The sequence below is a fragment of the Nycticebus coucang genome, chromosome 17, assembly GCF_027406575.1.
Source record: "Nycticebus coucang isolate mNycCou1 chromosome 17, mNycCou1.pri, whole genome shotgun sequence".
In the NCBI taxonomy this organism is placed as follows: Eukaryota; Metazoa; Chordata; class Mammalia; order Primates; family Lorisidae; genus Nycticebus; species Nycticebus coucang.
The window spans coordinates 2,424,790-2,447,633 of NC_069796.1; the positions used below are offsets into that span (position 1 = coordinate 2,424,790).

At 41.8% G+C, this 22,844-nt stretch overlaps 1 protein-coding gene across 2 annotated transcripts in view; it reads right to left on the reverse strand.

Moving 5' to 3' along the window:
- ST8SIA4 (ST8 alpha-N-acetyl-neuraminide alpha-2,8-sialyltransferase 4) overlaps positions 1-19,240 on the reverse strand; it is a 155,101-nt gene extending 135,861 nt beyond the window's left edge. For both annotated transcript variants that reach the window (XM_053567140.1, XM_053567138.1), the window contains exons 1-3: positions 18,822-19,240; positions 11,672-11,800; positions 1,789-2,046 (exon numbers count right to left, since the gene is read on the reverse strand). In XM_053567140.1, the coding sequence (XP_053423115.1) occupies positions 1,789-2,046; positions 11,672-11,800; positions 18,822-18,934 (500 nt within the window). In that variant the 5' untranslated portion in view covers positions 18,935-19,240. The remainder of the gene's footprint in view (positions 1-1,788; positions 2,047-11,671; positions 11,801-18,821) is intronic.
- Positions 19,241-22,844: the final 3,604 nt, after the last annotated feature.

Sequence of the window (22,844 nt, forward strand, 5' to 3'; positions counted from 1 at the left end):
GCAATGATTTGGGTCAGGCCTTGAAATCTTACTTCCTCATTTACCTGCCCTGTGACCGGAACCATTTCAGAAATTCCAGAGCCTACGCTGCCCTTCTCAGGGACCTGGGAGTTGAAGGTCTTTATTTCATTGCATTTCCTCATCAAATATATTTGCCTCCTATCTGTTCACAATGTTCTTTGTTTATCCACATGTTTACAAGGCTTTTCTCCGAGTTCGATCAGTTTTAAAATTCAGATGTCTATACGCTCAATTGATGATGAATCAACCTCTGATCCCCCCACCCAGTTGAGAAAGCAGGTCGTGAGGTGCTGGGTTCCCAGGGACCTTCTTTATTTATGGATTGTGCTCAGCTGGTATTGTTCGAGGGTTATTTTTCATGGCTATTACTGTTTTATAAAAAGTTATTTGCCTAATTATAATGAATACCTGTATAATGAATCATCTTTATTTTTAAGACCTATTTCAAAAAGAATGCATTCCACCCTACCTTCAAGGGATTTTAGGTTTCAAGTATTTCTCAACTTGTCAACTCAGCATACTTTCCTATCTTTTTTTTTTTTTTTTTCTTTTTTTGAGACAGAGTCTTACTCTGTCACCAGACTAGAGAGCTGGGCTGTCAACCAAACTCAAAACCTCAAACTCCTGGGTTTAAGCAATCTCCCTGGCTCAGCCTCCTGAGTAGCTGGGACTCCAGGCTCCTGCCACAGCCCCTGGCTTGAGTGGAGATGAGATCTTACCCTTGGTCAGGCTGGTCTTGAATTCCCGAGCTCAAAGTGTTCTCCTGCTTCTGCCTCCCAGAGTGTTGGGATTAGGGGCGTGAGCCTCTGCTCCCCGCCTTCCTGTTTATCTTTTAAATTGTACTACTTCATATTTCAGTACTCATGCTTCAATCATTCAGCAAATTGTTGAAAGGAACTAAAAAAGCCCCCACAATTCTTCATTAAGCTAATGAAGAATTAAAACTAATAAGATCAATGATGGAATCACAATTCCTTTTCTACTGCTGAGTTTTCTTTCTTTCCTTTCTTTTTTTTTTTTTGCAGTTTTTGGCCGGGGCTGGGTTTGAACCCACCACCTGCGATATACGGGGCCGGCGCCCTACTCCTTTGAGCCATAGGCGCTGCTCTGAGTTTTCTTTTTGTAGTTGATAAAAGTTTATCAGACCCATAATTTATCAGCTGTCTTTTCACCATAAATGCAAACCAAACAGGCATGTTCAATTATGTGAGAACATAAACAAAAACGAAGCACACTAACATACACTCATGCCACCATTTAACGAATAATGAAGGAGATTTGGCCCAAGATAGCGAATATAAACTTGCTAAACAATACTCTTAGAATGTGCTAAGTAACTATCAAGAACAAAGTAAAATTAATTCACACCTACTATAGCAAGGGACAGCAGTAATGTTCATAATCCTTATATAACAAAGTAGGTCACGCAAAATTAATAAATACGAAAAGTATTTTCTGTGTGAATATAAAATGTAATAAAATGGCCATTCGTCCCCTCCCACCCCCAATAAAGATGTCGTGAATCCCATTGTTACGAGGAGACCACTTTTCTTTCAGTGACAAAATAATTATAATTTTCTATCCCAGGGGAAATGCCAATTTTAATACCACACAGAAAAGAATATCATAGACAACTATTTGTTTGAACGGTTAATGTACTTAATATAAACGTAATATTTAACTTTAAAGCATTTCTGTCCATTCTCTACCCCTAAGTAAAACATCTTGGAAGATATTTCAATCTCTAGCAACAGAAACGAAGCTCACCTTATTACAAAATTGTGACTGTCGATCTCCTTTCCACATTCGCTGTCGAGAAGAATGCCCGAGTTCCCAACAACCGCGCAGGTCTTGAACCTGCGGTTTTTCATGGGTGAGACCTCGGGCAGGAGGCTGTGCAGGTTGTGAGAGATGTTCAGTGTCCGGCGTCTGTCCAGCACGTAGTGGATGACGTCGCCAGGCTTGAAGCTGCTCTTCACCACCGAGACATCTCTCTCTGCGTCTAAGAATCGAAGTATGTTCTTCCTATATTGGAAATGCAAGCGAAGTTTTACATCAAGGACGAATATCCAAGAACTGGTGACGTCATTTACAAAGTGACAGACGATGAAATATACATTAGAAAACTACGAATCTTTAATCATCTGGTGGTAACTAAACACGTGAGTTAAGCCTTTTCTATAGAAAACGAATTGTCTTAAAAAATCATTTGTGGAGTTTCTTAATGATTTTGTAAATGGAGAAAACACATATGTCCTTTGTACAGTGATACAAATACTTCAATTTTCAGAGTATATAGAAAAATAGAAAAATGAGTTTATTAAATGAAATACAGTTGCGAACATCAGACTTTGCCTAACCACTGACTCTGGTGGGTTCAGTTTTTTGTAGTCATATATTTTCTTTAAATACTGGCTACTTAAGATGGATTGAAAGTGTGTGAAATTATTTTAAATTATACCATAGTAAATGTTGTTAAAAAGATTGAACTCCCCAATAAACCTATGCACACATCTACATAATGTGTATTATTATAATAATTTGAAGAAGAATTAAAACAATTGCTCTAAATGTGTATGAAAGTTTTCTGCCAAGCTCAAGAGTCCAGGAGTTAATATGGATACATCAGAGGAAAAAATGAATGTATAGAACATTGGGCTGTGTATGGCAGGATTATTGACTTGTTCTTCGATTCCCTTTCTTTATTTCTTCCTTCTATTATTAAAACCGTCTAAGTTTTATTGGGCACATGGATACTCCACTAGAGTATTTGGAAGTTTCTGAACCCAAGTACGGCTGGACTGGGTCATGCCCATTAGTTTTTGTACATGGGACAAGAGTGGAACATGTGATCTTATGTGAGAAAGAAAGAAAGAAACCTCCAACATTTTGGCGACTGTATTTGAGGTTTCCTTTTTTGTGTGGAAGCTTAGTCTATCTCATACCTAACAGACGTATCAATAACATATGTGAAATGTCACATAAACCTGAGGTCTATCCACGTGGTAAGTAGTTAGATGGAGGAGAAAAACGTGAAAACAGCTGGCTGGGAATCTGGGGACCCTCCGTGGGACATGAAAAGAACCTTCTGGGCTCAGTGACTCCCACATGTCATCCTGGCAGTCTGGGACACCAGGCAAGAAGACAGCTTGGGGTCAGGAGTCCAAAACAGATGTGAGCAACGTAGAGAGACCTGCCCTCTACCAAAAAGTAGAAAACTCAGCTGGGGGTTGTGGTGCACACTCACTGTCCCAGCTGCATGGGAGGCTAAGGTGGGAGGATTGTTAGAGCCCAGAGGTTTGAGGTCCCATTGAGCTATGATGAGGCCACTGCCATCTATCCTCCATCTCAGAACGAGACCCTGTCTCACAAAAATAAATGCTGAAAGCACAAGATAGAGCTGCTATCTGCAACAATTTTGAAGTTTTGTTGTACATCTAACAAGGGTGTTGCTTTTGGTGGAATGGTTCCAAAGTGTCTGTGTGTTACTTTATGTTTCTTCTTTTATGAAGGCACTGAAAGAGGTGAATCGAGTCCTGAAATAGCCACCTCCCAGCCAAGGTGGACAGGAAGGTGACCCCACCATGGCTTGTCATCTAAACGAGAGTCTAGTGACTAGGACCTCTCAAAATTTCTGTACCCCAACTAATGAAAGATGAGGCTATAAATTGAAGCCACACCAGCAGCAAGTACAGTATCACCTTTTCACACAAGTCTGTAAGTTCAAAGGACTTAACAGCAGCAACCATTAAATTGAGGGAAGGGGGATAGAGCAGAATAATCAGAGGGGAGTCAGAACTCTTACGAACTGTGTTCAGAAGACATCTTTGGATATGGTTATTTATACAAGGAAATATCCCAGGAGTTAATTGTTGAGAGAATTTAAACAAATTATGCACCAGGCCTTGCAAAATCTGAAGTTGTTTGATCCTCAGGCTGCCAAACATGACCAGCAAGAAGCCGCCTGAGAGCTCCGCTGGTGGCTGGAGCTGGATGCCGTTTACGGGAGAGCTCTTATGTCTAGTTTGTATTAGCAAAGCAATAAAACCAAGGCCATTATTTCATCATTATGCCAGTAATGTATGACAGACTTATTTTTCTTCTAGTGCTACTGTTTAATCGTCATAATTGGCAAATTTTACTATGAAGCACAAAATCTGGCCTATCCCTTGACTCCATCAAAAGAGCAATTCTCCAACCCAGCCTTACACGTGTAAGGATGATGAGCAAGGAGGGACGGACACTAACTCAGCAGTGTCTTTTCTTTTTCTCTTCTCTCCCTTAACTTTCGTATGCTCTAAATAGTTTCTAGGTTCATGTGTGATCTAACCAGGAAAGCAAGTGATTGAAAACTTTGATCAGATTTTATACACAAGAGATATGGCCACTGGCTCTCTGAAAAAATAATATTTTTCTGATTTTTTTCTCAAATATGCTGAATATCAGGTTCCTATGGATTGGAATTTTATATACAAAAACTTGTAAAAAAAAATTCCCTGCAAATGAAGCCCAAAAATTGTTAGAAATATTATACTACTAGACACAATGGCAATTTTTTTTTTTAACAAATTGTAGGTTAGATAAGGAAAGAAATATAGTTGAGTTCATTAACTGTAGGGCTTATGAATTACAGAAGAGGAACATTCTTTATGGTAAGCACACAGTGATTCTTCACAAAAGTTAACAACTAGCAATAAAAGTGGCAAAACACAGACACTTTGTGCTGCTCATTAACTACCATTTATTCTTGTAGGGACATTTAACTTAGCCTGACACCTGCATTTCAACAAAAATTTCTCATTTCCTGTGAAAAACAGCAAACCTGGCTTTGACATAGAGAGACTGCACGGATGTGGTTGAATCATCAAAGGGGATGGTGCTGTCACTCCTTGAATGTAATTTAAATGGGTTGCAATAGATGGATCTGAAGATAGGCACTCGTGATGAGTGGCATGTTTGGTAGCTGGAAGTGGACGGGTTAGAAGTTTCTCCAGCCTGAACATCCCAAAGTGAGAAATCCCTTTTACTCGGTCCAGAAAGGTGACCCTTCTATGCTTGTCAACTTGTCAATTAATAGCAAGAGGGCCATTCCAATCACAGCACCTTTTAGTGGTATAGAAAGTCAGTGGCAAAAATACTTTAAAACATGTCTTTTAAATTTCCGAGTATAGTTAAATGTCTTTATTTCATTCACTCTTGGAGAAAAATGATAAAAACAAGAAAGCTATGCGAGTTCAGCAAAGTTTTATAAGACATCAGGTTGTGTAGCTCTTGGGAGAACACAATGCTTAATGAGAAAAATAATTATTAAGTGCAGATGATCATTATTAGGAGTTCTTCCAAAGTTATATTATAGGTGCAGCAGCAATTTATTAAAAGGAACAGTAAAAAATAGTAAAAGTGATATTCAAAATAATAAAAGGTACCAACTTACATAAAGTAACCGATATTTTGATAAACACCCCCAAAAAGTTCTTGAGGTGAAGCTGAGAACAATTGCTAGTGTAGAATCTGCTCTTTTAAACTGAAAAAAGGACAAAGAGGGGGCGGCACCTGTGGCTCAGTAGGTAAGGTGCCGGCCCCATATACCAAGGATGGCGGGTTCAAACCCAGCCCCGGCCGAACTGCAACCAAAAAATAGCCGGGTGTTGTGGCGGGCGCCTGTAGTCCCAGCTACTTGGGAGGCTGAGGCAGGAGAATCGCTTAAGCCCTGGAGTTGGAGGTTGCTGTGAGCTGTGTGAGGCCACGGCACTCTACCAAGGGCCATAAAGTGAGACTCTGTCTCTACAAAAGAAACAAACAAACAAACAAAAAAAACCTAAAATATAAAAAAAAAGAAGTAAAATTTAAAAAAAAAAAGGACAGAGAGGAAGCCTTGAATGACTCCAGTATATTTTCTTTTCTTACATAGAACCATATCTTTAGTTTCTTTGGGGGGATTACATCTATTCATGGGAAATTATCAGAGATAAGATTCCTGAGGTAGGGTGCAGGAAAGACTGACAATATGACTGGGAGTGAATAATTCCGAGACCCAAGTGCTTCCTACTTTTGGATACAGTAAGAAAATGTTCAGTGCTAATCCTTCTCCCTCTTCCAGCAGGTTGAAAACATTGTTTAAATTACAGATGCAATGAAATACGAAAAACTGCGGAATTGCTAAGTTTAGTTGTTGCTCACACAGTAAATATGTAAAACAAAATAAAGCTGGTGTTTGAAAATAATTAGCTAAATGTTGCTGATAGCGTTAAATCTTTTTGCTACCCTTGATCTTAGCCAAAAGGCTGAGAAGCAATTTTTAAATCTTTTGTGCATATGTTGAACTGAAACTACACTTTTATCAGCAAGAAGAATAGATAAGCTTTTGCTCAGAAGATCGTTGGCATGAATTTAATTTTGTTTAATAACAGTTTAAACAAAATTTTTCCTAATATGTGGTCAAGTGATCAGGAGATAATCAAGGAGGTGGCTGTTTTCTACACATGACTTAAAAGAACAAGGGACCCTTCCTGGGTCTTTAACTGGCATTTTGTGACGCTAATGCCACTTTTGAAACCTCATTAAATAAGAAAGCACCTAAATTCAGCCACTGTTCTCATGTTAAAGATAACTGAAAGAATCTGAAAATAGGTTTCACTTTCAAGGAGACTAAAAATCTTAGTCATAAAAACAATTTTTTTAGGTAACATTGGCTAAAAACTGAAATTTTGGTTTAGACTGTTCAACTGATAAAAATCAACTCGATACAGAAACTTTTAACTGAATTTTCAGCTAGAACTTCCTTTTATCATCAGCCATTACTTAAAATAGCAAGGGCACAGTCTCAGAGAGTTAATTTGCTGAACGCCATTATCACTAGTGAAATGTCAAACACAGCTGACCCAACATCAGGGTGACTGTGTTTTCTCTGTAGGATTTTTCCAGCAACAAATATCAGCGGACAACTAAAATTTATTCTAAATGTGATTGTTAACTCTGTTAGAAAGTGCCATGTGGCAAGTCTTAGTTTTAGAATGTGTCACGGGCTGAGAAGCAAGTCGAGTTGGGATACGCCTATTACAGGTCAGTTTGTATAAACTTCAAGCAAGGACTCAGTGTCTTGGGGGGAGACAGAAGGATCCCTCGAGGCCAGGAGTTTAAGACCAGCCTGGGCAACATAGTGAGAACCACCTTCTCAGCACCTGTCTCTAATTTTTATCTTTTTAAAAATCAGCCAGGTGTGGAGGCCCATGTCTGTAGTCCTAGCTACTCATAGACCATCTTGTACTGCAAAGATAGACCCTGCTTCTAACAACAACAACAAAAAAAGCAGAGATAACAAATAATTGTTGTCTGAAAACATTATACAATCAAGGGGAACTTGTCTCAAAGGTCTAAAAAACCCTATAGCTTGTTGAGGACTTGTGGACGTAGACTCCCTGCTGTTATAGGAACACTCCTTTAGTATCAAAATAAAAATACTAAACAAATACAACCGAAGGAAAAGGCAAGATTGCCCCCAAAATATTTAAAGAAAAATATTTCTTTAACTTATACCTCAGACCTGCTATTTATACCTGGCCCAGAAATTGGCAATGTTAGATGACTAATACCTCATATTTTAGAGCAAAACAAGATCATGTCCTCCTTAAAGATGCATCTGATGGTATGCATTTTGAGTATTAAACTATACTGTCTGTAACTTGATTACCTCTGTAAACAAAAAGGAAAAGAAAACTCTTCCCAAAAATTGTATCATAATAAGACTCTGGTTCTATAGTCAGATAGGTTGGGTTTGAGTCTTAGCTCCTAATAAAGTTTGTGATCCAAGATTAGTTCGTTATTGAATTGAAGTGAGTAGAAAATGTGTATGAATTGTATATGGACTTTTTTAAAAAGCAGATATATGAATGAAATGTAACATTCTTCTTGAAAGATAGGCATACATAAATTTGAAATTACGTTTAGTTAACACGTTGGTCTTATCTGTTTAAAAACTTTGATACGTGATGATACTAAAAGTTGAAAATTTTTTTTCTAAACATAATGTGATTAAGCCCTTAATGAAACCTGTGATGTCTACACATCTGTACTTGGTGTTTGAGGTGCTCTGGGTTCCCAGTCAACAAAGAAATGAAGATAACTCAAGAATGGAAAAAAAAAGTTATGTTGTAAGTATCGGACATGATCAGGTGATCTCTCGGTACAATGTTCACAGATTTAGTCACATCTAGAGTGTGTTAAGCATGTCATTTTTTAGCTTACTATAATAGAACTAAGCTAATTATTTTCATTGCTAAGTTAGGTATAGAATGGCTAAAGTCCCTAAATGTTGATGAGTCTTCAAAGTAAAAAGAAATAATATATGAAACCCTTTCTCCATAATATATGGAATAATAATATATAGAACAGCTCCACAGAGGAACCACTGTTTGATGAACATATATGAACCAATTTTCTGTGTGCTTGGGAAAGTAATGGAAAGCATACAGGGGCTTAAGGAATTAGTGACAAGAAAGAAAACCATGTCTACTAATTAAAAAATGTATATACCCTGTTTCCCTGAAAATAAGACAGTGTCTTATTTTAAGGTGTGCTCCCAAAGACGTGCTAGGTCTTATTTTCAGGGGGTGTCTTATTTTCGGGGAAACAGGGTATATATGTATAAATATCTTCAACATATCTTCACTAACTTTCAAAATTTAATGTAAACATAATTTATTAGAAATAGCATAAAAACAATGTGAGTTTAATGTCATTTCAAAATGAGAAAGATTTCTAAATATAGTTCAATCATTTAAGATCACCAATGATCTTTTTTAAACATCTTAAAACTTCAAAGCAGAATTTTGAAAACACTTTCAAAATAGGCCCACACCCACTCACAGACACAAAGTGATATGATACTTCTTAATGCTAGAAAGGTAGGGAAAATCAAAGAAAAGCAAATTCCAAATACACCATGACTAGTTTTCAGTATGACTTTTAAAAAAAGCATACTTTCGGGCGGTGCCTGTGGCTCAGTGAGTAGGGCGCCGGCCCCATATGCCAAGGGTGGCGGGTTCAGGCCCAGCCCCGGCCAAACTGCAACAAAAAAAGCGGATGCCTGTAGTCCCAGCTGCTTGGGAGGCTGAGGCAAAAGAATCGCGTAAGCCCAAGAGTTAGAGGTTGCTGTGAGCCGTGTGACGCCACAGCACTCTACCCAAGGGCGGTACAGTGAGACTCTGTCTCTACAAAAAAAAAAAAAAAAAAGCATACTTTCAAAAGCTAAGCCAACAATCAGACATTCTCATATTCTAAATTTTTTATTACACGTGTCAAATTAATACTAGCCATTTCTGCTATAGGCAATTATAAATTTTACAAACTATACATTAGGCAATAATAGTTTTACAAATTATTCTTTCCTTGCAAAGAAATGACAATTTTGCATGTATTATTCAATACTTGTTCACTGTTTATTGTTTACATCTTTATCTCTAAGAAGAACCAAATAATAATAGCACTAGCACTTCATTCCTGTTATCAGCTGTTAGAACCGGAAATAGACTGCCCTCAAAGATACAAATGCAAACCTTTAATGATTGGAAAAGTAGCAAATGAGTTTTTGGGTCAATTCCCATGTTTATCACCTATACTTTGAAAATCTTACTGCCAAAATTTTATCTGTAGCCTCATGTATACCTACATTATTCAATTTTGCATAGATATAATGAAGGCATAGCCAAAAATATTAATTAAACTACTGTGAGTTACTCAATTTACCTATGAGATTTTTCTTTTCCTGACAGATTGTTCAGCATGCCGCACGTAGTAATTAAGCTACTAACATATCTGACTTTCTTCATCACTTTCCTTTCTCTGGCCTGTGCAGCCCTACCTATTCGCCTCTGTTCTTGCTACGCCATCCTATTTGAAAACTCTTTTTTCTGCTTATTAATCAAATATTTACCATATTTCTCTCTCTCTAATCTGCATACAAGACATATAAACTCCTCTGTTTTAACCATACTGTATTGGTGTTTATGAGCTCATATTATTGCATATCTGGTAGTTTTTTCCTCCTGATTATCTCACCTCTGGATTCAAATGTGAGCTTGGGGATAGGAAACAGAGATATCACAAAAAAAGGGGGCTCCGGGTGCAAAAATGTCAAACTGGAGAGATCATGGCTGGGTCAGGTTCAACCAACTAATTCTCAGGAGGAATAAAGATCCAGACATGTCACTCTTTCAATTCCTCAAGAGTTTTTGAAAATCTGTACTTTTTAATAAAGAATCTCTTGATTTTTAGTATTGGCTTTCTATCTAATTGAGGTACATCTTTCCACTGGTCATGTTCTACCCAAAAGACACCCGTTGATGAACTCTGTCATCAGACTCTCCTTATCCCCCGTTTTTGTGCTCAGTCCACAAATACAGTGAGCCCCAGGCCCAAAGTATGGGTGACCAAAATTACAACAGTTATCACTGTTTCCCCCATCAGTCACTTCCAAACCTTAAAGCTAAGTAGTCCAGCCACGCCTGCATGTCCTTGACACTTATCTCTTTTACGTTGCCAGGAATTCTTTCAAGTAAGTTTCAACATGCAGTGAGCCCTTTGCTGCAAGGCATCTATGAATTGGTATACTAAAGACGAACACAACAGACTCTCCCTGCACACTGCTTGTGATATACGCAACAGACTCTCCCTGCACACTGCTTATGATATATATTATGTACAGGGTTAATTCGAGAAGTGAATAAATTAAACCCACACAAACGAATCAGCCCTGTATGTCTTAACAGCAAGCTACTTCTATAAAATTTGCATCTCATATTCAGTCATTGAATTGTTCTCATTTTCCCAGTACAAGAAAAATACAATGATGGCATTATGTAAAGCATGTGTTCTCTCAAACTTTTTTTTTCTCTCAAACTTTTTAAAGGACTTCTGATTTACTGAAAATGATCTAATTCAAACACATCAACCAACATTTCAATGGAAAGTAAATATTCAGAATAAAAATGTGTTTTTTCTCCATAATTGCAAAGATAAGACTTTAACTTTCTTATAAGTAGGATTATAAAAGAAGAAAATGACACCATGGATTATGTAGATTGTGAGTTTGATTTCAAGGTTCGTTTCAGATAAAATGACAACATTTACAAAGAATAAGCTGGTAATCTGAAAATATATTTTCCAGTTTTCACCTGTTCTTTTTACATGAGTTCTTATGGACAGACTCGTTCACAGAATCAGGCAAATTTATTTGTAATTATCAGCAATACAGGATTTGAATAGGCTCTATTTTTATCTACTTGAGGAAATATAAGACAAGAATGAAGACTTAAAAGGGAAGAAGTTAAAAATAATTCTCAACATATATATTAATCCTGAGTAATTTAGTAAGGTATGTTAAATATTAGTACCCTGTTGAATATTTTATTCCATTAATATAAACACAATGTATTCAAAATTCACATATTCATTTTGAAATGTCTGACTTCAAAATGACTTGAGTTTTATGGTTTCACATTCTTCATTGAGCAACATTAAACAGAGCTGGTTCACTCTTTTATTAACATATTCAGACTTTTACTATAAATCAAGCGTTCAACATAAGTTTGTCAAGCCCAACACATTTAAGAACATAACGTGAAATTTATTATGCCATATTTTAAAAACTCACCTTATCTCCAAGACCAGAGAGGAATTAATTTTCCACCCTACGTTGTGCTGGAAGATTGAAGTGCCGGCCTTCCGAATGATTTTATCAGAACTATTGACAAGAGATCGACTCAAACACAATTCACCATCTCTGAAACAAAACAGAAATGCCAGCTTTGTGAAAGCAAAAAGCATTTTATCTAAGCAGCAAGGTACATATTTTGATTTAGGGTACTGGCAAAAAAGTATAAATACAGTTTCTTCCTACAAGCTGGAAGGAGATGCCTAAGCTTGATGAATGTGACATTACCAGGATTAGGATCTAACTTAGTCATTTTGAAATCAAACTATTTTGCATATAAAGAAAAGACTTCCGTGGTGCTTTAAAACATATTGTAAAATCTAAAAAACAGAATTACCATGCAATTCAGCAGTCCAACTTCTGGGTATACACCTGAAGGAATTGAAATCAGTCTGTCAAAGAGATGCCTGCACTCCCCATATGCCATAGCACTGTTCACAATGGTTGAGACATGGAACCAAAACAATCTCAGTGCCATCAATGGATGAATGGATTAAGAAATGTGGGCAATATACACAGTGGAAAAGTATTCAGCCCAAAACATGGGATGTGGATAAACCCAGAGGAAGTTATTGTAAGTGAGATAAGCCAGGCACAGAGAGACAAATGCCGTACATTCTTACTTATCCATGGATTCCAAAACAACTCATAGAAGGAGAGAGTGGAGTTGTGGACAGGGAGAAAAGGGGGGAAGGCAACCAACAGGTGCAAGTTAGCAGGAGTAAGTGCTGGTGTTCTCTGACGGAGTCCAGTGCCTACAGTTAATAATAATGAATTGATATTTCTAAATCGCTGAATGAAAAGATTTTAAATAAATGATAAATATTTGAGGTGATGGATATGCTACTTAGCTTAATTTGACCTTTGTATAGTGTATTAGAACCTTACATCATACCCCATATATATACACATTACTACTCATTAATTAAAAACAAAATAAAGCTTTGTTGCCCACTAGCTTCTTACTGTGTAAACACGAGATAAGATGTCCGGTCAATTCTCTGCACCTACACAGTTGTGATTCCTAAGATCGCAAGTGCATTTTTACACAAGGCATACGTGAGTGATGGAAAGAGCTTTGGTTTTGAAGGCAGAAGGGCTTGGAATATCGAGCGATCTGGGCTTTGGTTTTGAAGACATAAGGGCTTGGAATATGGAGCGATCTGAGCTTTGGTTTTGAAGACATAAGGGCTTGGAATATCGAGCGATCTGGGCTTCGGTTTTGAAGACATAAGGGCTTGGAATATGGAGCGATCTGAGCTTTGGTTTTGAAGACATAAGGGCTTGGAATATCGAGCGACCTGGGCTTTGGTTTTGAAGGCAGAAGGGCTTAGAATATTGAGGGATCTGGGCTTTGGTTTTGAAGGTAGAAGGGCTTGGAATATGAGCGATCTGAGCTTTGGTTTTGAAGACATAAGGGCTTGGAATATCGAGCGATCTGGGCACGTTTCAGCTTCTGGGGCTTGTCAGCCTTTCGTGCTTGAGCAATATTCTCTTTCTAGGCCACAGTGGCCTTGCCTGATCTTGAAAACTGCAAACAACATCTCATCTGTGGTGACTTCATGGGGTTTATGTGAAGGAATTTATACAACATTATTAAAGTGCAAATGTTAAAAATTACATTGCTCTCAAAATACGTCAACCATGAGATACTTCTCTAGCAGTTGTTGATGTGTGGACAAGAGATTGTAGTAGGGAGAAAACTCATTCAGTAGCCATTATTACTACTATTCTCTGTTACATCAAAAAAAATCAACTACCTCTCTCCAAAAAGTAATGTTGAGCTTGTAAATCATGGGGGTTGACGGCAGCAGGAGGGCTGATGGCAGTGATGATGGTGACAAATGACTCTCCTAGCATTTATGTCAATGGAACATTTACAGCTGAACTAATTCATTATTCTATAGAGTCTTTTCTTCATGCTGCACAGATGTAAACCCCAGCTCAGAGAATCAAAAAGAAAAGAATCACTTCTTCTAGCATCCCAACAAAGACACAGCACTCTCGATACACACATTCATTTCTTCACATGTCAACATCTTAACTTTTAGAATCTTAGAAACACGGTTAAACAGTAATATGATTATTTGCTCATAACAAAGTCTAAATCTGTGTTTATTGTGCAGGCAATCCTCTCCTGCTACCAATGGAGACACTGCCTGGGTAGCAACTGTGAGGTGAATTCTGTAATTGAAGGCTTATAGTTTGGTATTTTGGTTCATGTTCTTTTTTAAACATGTAGTTTAAATGTGAAGCAGCTCTAAGCATCATATGCCACTATTCTGGGTCAAATTTAGAACATAAAATATTAATATTTTAAACTATTCTACTGAAAACAGTGACACGTTTGCATACCTAAGCATGGCTAATAATAATCACTTTACAGAGGTCATTTAGGATTCAAGGAAATAGAGGGTGCACTTAACTAGTCAGCAAACCAGAAGTCAACTACCATGTTATAGATCTAACGATAATAAAATAATAACTACACATGAATCAAATGTGGCTGAATAAGACGGTAACCTTCACGCTTTTGGAGATATGACTTCATGAACTTGGTCACAGACTATCAGTATTTTGGGGTGTGAGGGAGGATCCTTCTGCCCTTCACCCTGTTAATAACCAGGCTATCAATATCATATTTTTCTAACTACAGACTGCATGATTATAATAATTCTTTTCACACCATTAAACTTTACCTTGGGGGAAGTAAAATGTCCATGCTGTTGTATTTTAAGAATCTCATGGATGACCACTTCTTGGAAAAGTGAATACAGACACATTTTACACTGCAAAATGAGTGTGATGAGATACTTAGGTGTACAGGGCCTTTCCAGAACTTCTGAGATGTTTTTAAAAAGTACGTTAAAATGTTTAAATCAGTTTCTTTTGAATAACATGCTTCCGTGTTACTCTCCAGTTTTACTTGTTGAATTGGTGACAGGCCAAATTTTAGAGTTTAGTCACTGAAAACAGCTTGGAAGGGAAGTAGCCCCGTCTGGCCACAGTTCTTAAAGTCAACAGAATCCACGTGAGAGGCGACCAGGCTTAGCCAAATAAAGCTCCAGAGTAAATTCCTTTGTACAAAGTCAAGTGGGTCTCAAAGGATTTTTCACTTTTGACCTTGGCAGCATTCTGTCTGAGAAGAGGCTTTTCCTTCCCCTAAATGCCGGGCATGAAGGATGCTGCCACTCCCTACCTATTCCTCATTCCAGATCAGGCATGACTTTTGAACAGCTGCACTCAAAATATTTATTGCACAGGGTTATCTATAAGAAAATTCAATGTGCACTTTTACAGGGAAGTAACAGAGCACACCAAAGAAATCACTCAGCATAAAGCAATACATTACAAAGTGTTCCTGATTAGATGCACTTAAGAAAAATCCACAAAAATGGTCATCTGTGCAGCGTCAGTGGCAAGAATTAATCATTTGCTACCTTATGTGGTATATACGAATATTTTTCTCTTTGAAATAGAAGTTTCCAGCCTTCACTACCATTTATTCTATTAGTTCTTCAGTACATAACAAATAGAATTAATTTTAGTTTATGAAATTATATTCCAAATGCCCTTCTTTCAGCCCCACTGAAATTCTAATGCCTTGATTTTGGAATGAATTTGATCCCTTTAGACCAAGTTAATCTTCTTCCTTAATATATCATTTCAGAAGTCATTTAAAGGAAAAGAACGTCCACCAAATTAAACCTGAACACAAAGGGAAGAGAAGTTTGTGTTTTCCTTACCTGAGCACCAAACAACTAAAAATAAGGCTGAGATGTTCTACCTTAACTTACTGTTTAGGGGTTTAGTAGAATTGCAAATGTACCCTGTGAAGGGTAGTGCAAATTCTGGATTTTTTTCATTTACAAGACCTGTTCTGCTCTAGAGCAAACAGGAGCTAACTTTTCTAAGAATGGTAATAATACCTGAACTCCACCTTCAATATTGTCATAGATTTTAGAATTAATATTGTTGGTCAGTTAATAAAACGACCTGAATCACATGGTAAATTATAAGTTAGATCTTTGGGTAAGTAAATCTCACTTGTGGTCTACCAGAACAATAGTCTGTATCAAGCTTGAAGTAATAATATCCAAAATTAATATCTGTGTGATGTTAAAATCTGTGTTACATGTTCAAATATATTATCTCATTAAACGAGCATACCCACATTATTTTATCTGTGGGAATCTTCATACATTTCCAGTTATACCCAAAGAATTCACAGAGCCCCTTAAATCATAGGCCCATCCTAAGTCCCATTAAGAAGAAGAAAAAAAGAAAAAAAGTCCAGAACAGGTCACTTCATGCCTTCAATACGCTCTGATTTAGACTTTATTAAGTCAGTCATCCTAACAGTAAGTTTTTGTGCAAGGAAATATCAGTTTTAGGTGTTGAGTAGTTATTACTTGAACTATTTTGGAATATTTCCTTTTGTACAGATGGTGCTGTTCCTCTGGAGACAGAATGTGGATGGACGGTGGGAAAGTTGTGCTCAGTTCTCTGTTCCTGTCTACAGAGAATGACCACTCAATACTGCAGGACACAGGGGTCAGGCACTGGCTCCAGGTGGGAGATCCAGCGGGGGTCAAGGGTGGAGGAGAAGAAGGAACCTATGGGGTGGGGGTGGGGGAGGTAGCAGGAGCGCTAGGCGGGAGTCCGGGTGGACGCGTTAAGGTTCCAGGTGGACGCGAGGCCCTTGTTGAACCTGCTTGCCACCCTCAAGGCGCGCAGTGCCCCCCGACGGCCGGAGCCTGCCTCTGTCACCCCACTTTCGGGTGTCGGCCTCTTGCTCTGGGGCCAACCTTCCTCTGAGTTTACTCATCTCAGAAATGGCCTCTGCACGTCGCTGGAGCAGGAAGTAGTCAGGCTGCTGATTAGATCGCCTGATGAGTCAACTCCTCCGCAGAAGCGCTGTTTGGGAGTTGAAGCGAAACCGCGAGCGAGCTTGAAGCGCAAGTTTTTCCGCTGGACGCAGCGCGGGAGGCGGCCGCCTCGCCTGCCCAGCAGCGCCGGCTCCACCCGCGGTCGCGGCCTCCAGGCGGAGCGGGCGGCGCCGGGACGCGGCGGGGACAGGTGTGAGCCCCGCGCTCCGCTCGCCCCGCGCCGCCGAGGCTGCGGGTTTTAATTCAGGAGGAGGAGCTAGTCGCGGGCTCAACCGTGAAAATGACTGGGGGGCTGGGAGGCTGGGACCCGGGAGCGAAGTGGGCCTAATTCTTGCGATAAAGGCTCCCGGGTCTTCCCACTCCTTCCACCCTAGCCGTCGCCTCTCTGGCAGCAGAGGGCAGACCCTGCGCGCACCTCTCTCCTTGTTTGGTTAACTCCAGCGCCAGCCTCGCGATCTCAGATAAACTGGGGAGACACGGTCCCTGGGATTAGAAAGGGTGCGGGCGACAGCCAGCCTGGCCGTCCCGAACGCCGCGCCGGTGCGGCTCCTCCGCGCCCAGGGGGGCGCCCGCTCGCCGGGCCACGGGTGAAACGCGGAGCGTCCCGGGCCCGTCACCCCAGGAGCGGCGCGGGCGCGTTCCCCCTTGCCCCGGTGGTCCAGACGCCCCCACCCAGCTGCCCCGCCCACGCCTGCTAGCCTCCGAGCCCAGCCCCCGAACCTTCAGCGTCGGAGAGGCTGGTCCGCTTTGTCTCGGCTCTGGAGGAAACAAAGAGCCTCGACCTCCCTCCCGGGCCTCCGCCTCTCCACCACCGTCATCACCTTCCCAAAGACCCCTTTGTCTGCCTGGCAAGCACCGGTCGGCCAGGGCGGCCCCCGCCCTACGTCCTTTTCTCACAAGCCAGACGGATTTTCAGCCGCACATTCCTGTGAACACCACCCCAGCCACTTCTTTTTGTTGCTGTTTTCCGAGCAGACCACGTACACATGGTCGGTGCATAGCGACCATCCCGCCCATTCCTCATCTCTGTTTTTCATTCTCTTCCAGTCCGTTTTGACTGTACTACTGTTATCCCGGTTTTCTACAGAATAGCGATTCCCTCTTTAAGGACAAACCTGTATCTGACTCACTAAATAAATGCTCAGCACTTAGCACAGAGCAGAAATATCAAGAAGCAGAGTGCCTGCTCCCCCCACCCACGCGCGTTCACGCACCCCAAAGAGCAAGGACTCTCTTCGTTTTCATAAATGTCAGAGAAAAATTAAAACAAACAGCAGCAAAGAAAAAGACAGGCGAATATCTCTGCCAGTGTGGAGTTTGCAAGAGCCTACGCCTCCGGACAAGGGAGGATTTCCGAAACAGGACTTTGAACAGAGTTGACAACCAGGTTCACATCCTCAGAAAACGCGTCCAAGCTGCATCCGCAGCGCAAAGTTGCACCCCCTCCTGGGCAAACTTCAAAGGCACGGAGGCCAGGGAGAGGGTGGAAGGAAGTGTGATATTTAGAGAACTTAATGGGGAGGGAGAGAGCTGAACTCATCTACACCAAAGAAAGAAAAAGAAATATCGTCTGTTTAAAGCCACACTGCTGAGTTTCTTTCTAAAATTGTAACCATGACGCCCGAACGCTTTGCCCATGGAGGAAGAAATAACGAAGTATCCTTGGGGTGCTGGAGTTTCTAATTTAATTCAAGACACACAGATGTCCCTAACGTCAACAGCAGCAGCAACAACAAAAGTAGAGAAGCAGAGAAGATTTGTTTTCTGCTTTCTGGGCTTTAACTTCAGCCTATTAAGAAACCAGCTTCTCCAGAATCTCTCTAGAGTGATAGGACGGAGAAAGAAGGAAGGGAAACCGTTTGGTGACTAATGACATCTGTCTTGAGTTCTGGACACAGATTAAAAGGACAAGGGCACACACATTCTTTGATGACACTTCTGCAGTGACTCCTTTGGCGAGCAGGGCGCCAACACAGCTGTCACCACCACCGCGCAGGGCAAGTCGCGCTGGCGTGGGGGGCGGCTTAGGGCAGCACAGACACCTCCACAGCGGCACTCTTTGTTATTTAATCCATGACACTAACCACACGCAAACTCTGGGGAACACGCACGCCCTCCCAGCCATCACTGCACTGTCTATATTCACATCGCATTCAAGGCTCGACTTTGAGTCACATCCTGAAATGAAGCTTTCCATTTACCCGATGAGTTGCGTCTCCTGGTGCTCCTCAGTTCTGGCTATTTCTTTTGTCTTATAAAAGATCAGGAGCAGACTTATGGTGCAGATCGTCCACCTCTTCCTAATGGAGCGCATCTTGGGTGCCCGGGCAAGTCCTGGCTGCCCCAGCCCCGGCGGCTCCTTCTTTTGGTGTAAAGGCTCCGTTTTGGGGCAGTAGTCGCGGGGGCGGGGGGAAATCTGTGAAAGGCGAGGGAAGCGCAGAGCCGGCTCGCAGGAGCAGGTCGCCCGGGTCCTCTGCGGCCGAGCTCCCGCCGCGCCGCAGCCCTGCCCTGCGCCCTCGGTTCGGCTCGGCCAGCCCTGCCCGGGTCGCTGCGCGCCGCCTCCCCGGGGCTCGCGTTTCTTTTCAGAAGAGACACCTTCGTCTCTGGAGGTAGCGGCGCTTCTGCAGCTGGGCTCGGGGCGTCTCTGGCCCTTCCCTCTCCGTAGCAGGGAAATGATGAGCAGAACTAGCCAATGGTAGGGCCAAGGGGGCGGAGGCTGCCGCTGCCTGGCTTTGCCCGCGGCTGCTCTGAGGTAACGTCCCGGTCTCTCTCCGCACAGCGCCGGGAGAAGCTGGCGGTGGAGCGCGCCCGCGAGCTCGCGCACACGCAGGCACACGCAGGGAGAGGCGCACGCACAGGCACACATGCACACAGAGACACGCGCACACGCGGGCACACGCAGACAGCGGCGCACGCACAGGCACACATGCACCCACAGAGATACACACGCACACAGAGACACGCGAAGAGGCGCACGCACACAGACACACGCACACACAGAGCCACACGCACATAGAGACGCACACATAGAGACACGCACACGCACACAAGGACACACGCACATAGAGACATGTACACAGAGGCGCACACGCACACCCAGACACAGGCACACACAGTCTCTCCTGGGACACCAACGTGTTAGCGCTCTGGACCTAGGAGTGCCAGGGCAGTCCTTCTGCATCGGCGGGGAAAGGGCACCTCAGCTGGGGACAGATCAGACGCGCGTCCCGCCCCCGAAACGCTTTGAATGGAGCAGGATGGGCTGCACGCGTGCAAGACGGGATGGGGGGCGGGGGGTTCTCCCAGGCACCTGTATGTTAAACGTACAACTGGCGGGAGCAAATGCGCGCCCTCCATGTAGAGTGAGACCGGGAGGGGAGGGGAGGAAGAGGACGTTTGTTACTCTGTGCACAGTTCAGTTTGGAAAGTACAACACACACACACACACACACACACGAACTGATTAGCCAATTGCTCACTCGGAGTGCGTGATCGCGACAACCGCGCTCGGGATCCCGCAGGAAACCAGAGACACCCCTTAGGAACTTTATGGACGTTTCCGTGTCTCTCTGTCCTTGTCATTTGGAAAATCCTCACGCAGAAGTCAGGGAAACTCCCATCCCACTTAAACTTCACTGCGGAGAAATGGGATTCTGAGAAAAAGCAGCCTCAAGTGCGTCTCCACACACGTTCCCACGCCCGGGAAAGAGAGAAGGGAAACAGAAGGGCGTAGGGAGGGGAGGAGGAAAGGATGGGGGTCCTCCTGCACCACCAACCCTCCTCCTTCAGGGAGCAGGGGGGACAGAATTCCTCGACCCCTGACACCGCAAAATAATGCCCAGAGCCAGCACCTCGCCCTTGGCATACAAACCCAGGTTTGTGAGGGCTCACCATTCCTCCTCCAGAGTTCAGCAAGTTCAAAGCCTCTGAGATCTTGAGCTTAGTCTTCACAGCAGAGCAAATGGACTCGGGTCTAAAATGCTCCAAGGAGCAAGTAATTATGAGTCTTTACCGACACTGCAAGTGCCCCGCAGGGAGCCTTTCGAGTTTATTGACATCTAAGCAAATCCTTCTTGCATTAATGCGTTTCACTGCACTGACTTCTCTCTCAGCCAGCAGAGACTGCAAGAACAAAATAGTTTTTGTTTTTTGTTTTTTTTTTTTAAGATAAAAGGTAACTTGGCTGGGGGGGATGCCTGATTAGAACGCTAAATTCTCTAGGTTAAATGTTGATTTTTTTAAACGAATACATTTTGATATCTCCCCTCTTTGACAGGAATATGGAGTAATAAGAAGCATTACTTAATTAAATTTATTAGATATTTCTTTCTTTTCTTTTTTTTTTTGTAGAGACAGAGTCTCACTGTACCACCCTCGGTAGAGTGCCGTGGCCTCACAGGACTCACAGCAACCTCTCCGTGATTCTCCTGCCTCAGCCTTCCGAGCAGCTGGGACTACAGGCGCCCGCCACAACCCCCAGCTGTTTTTTTGTTGCAGTTTGGCCTGGGCTGGGTTTGAACTTGCCACCTGGGTATAAGGGGCCAGCGCCTTACTCACTGAGCCACAGGCGCGGCCCTACTCCATATTTCGTGAACACTTATCCTGGGCCAGGCCATGGGTTTGGGCATGGAAACAGATAAATACATTATAACAATTCCCAAGACAGGAAGCTCACTTGCTCAGAGGGGGGCAGCTTTTAAATAATAATTTGCAGTATCACTCCATGAACCAGAAGCATCATTTGAAATATCTACAGTATCTGAGTAAGCTCCTGGGTTGAAGCAGAAGGAGTGTTTAAGTCTTTAGGAACAGCAACGTTGAGTTTCCTGGTGGAGGAAGCAGAGAGACTAGGGTTTCAGAGGCAAAGCAGGTGACTGCCAGTAAGAGGCAGGGAACACGCCTCTTCCGAGAGGAGGGCAACACTGGTTCTTGGGAGACTTTGAAGCAGCTCAGACTGTTAGAATGTGAAGTGGGGAGAATGGTGGTCTGTACGTGTCACTGTGATGGAAATATTCTAGGGCTCCACAAAGTGAATCTGCCCTCTCTAAAGGAAAACCAAAAGAAAATAAGTAATGTTCAAGAGGAAAGTAGGTTTAATTTACGTGTTAAGCTTTACATTACATCAAGGGAAACTGTTTACCTGGTCCGCACAGAACCAAACAAACTCAACAGCAAAAGAAAAGTACCTTAACAGCTGGTTATGGGAGCCCATGACACAGGTGTAAATGCCAGAAGAGAAATAGGGACCTCTCTCAAGGAATGATGCTGTTTCTGAATTCAATTAAGGAAACTTTTATATTAGAGAGAACAATACCGAATGACTGATAATTATTCATGGAGACTTGGCATTCTGTTTTCCATATTAAAATGATTTAGTTATGTATATCATGGAAAACTAGTCAGCCATAAAAAGATGGAGACTTTACATTCTACTTCATAAAGCGTGATAACACAGAAGTAAGTATCCCATGTACTCAACACTAATATGAAAGCAGTAGATGAACAAATACTCGTCCACACAAGAGAAAAACACAATTAAACTCCAGTTGGAGGCAGGGAGAGAAGGGGCTAGTGAGCTCTCCGCTGACAGGCGCGGCTCAGGACACACAGCACACCTCCCGGGTGAGGGGCCCAGCTCTAACAGGGACTTTACCTAACAGATGTGAACAATGTAATCTAATGGGCCATACCCTCATACTAAAGTGAAATAAAAACTAAACAAAACAAGCAAAACGATTCAGTATTTGGAGTGTAATTTAATGTCATTTGTTTAACATTCTTAGATTCTTGAAATTTGCGTCCGTCACAATGTGCCAGTTAAAAAAAAATAAACATATGCACTAACTCCAAAGTGTGATCAGTGTGGTTTTTCTCAGCATGTCAATAGGCACAAGAACTATAAATATTGAGTAAAAAGTGTTGTCTGTGTAATGAGTCTTTTGGATCCACTTCCTCCCATTAGAATGCCGGTTTTGATGATCCTGAGAAAGTAAAGCTGTTTTAAAATTTCCGTTCTATCTTTAGACTATACGTTCTTCAATAAAGAGAATACGGTTGGCTTTATTCAGCACAATTTCACAATTACATAGCACCCTATAAATAAATAATGCGAGTTATGGCAGCTGGTTTTAAATGCTCCTTTATCCTTTAACTGAATGTAAATTCATGTTTTAATTGCTGGCTGTGCCTTCAAATTTAGCTGGCAAGAAATGGATAGTCACTCT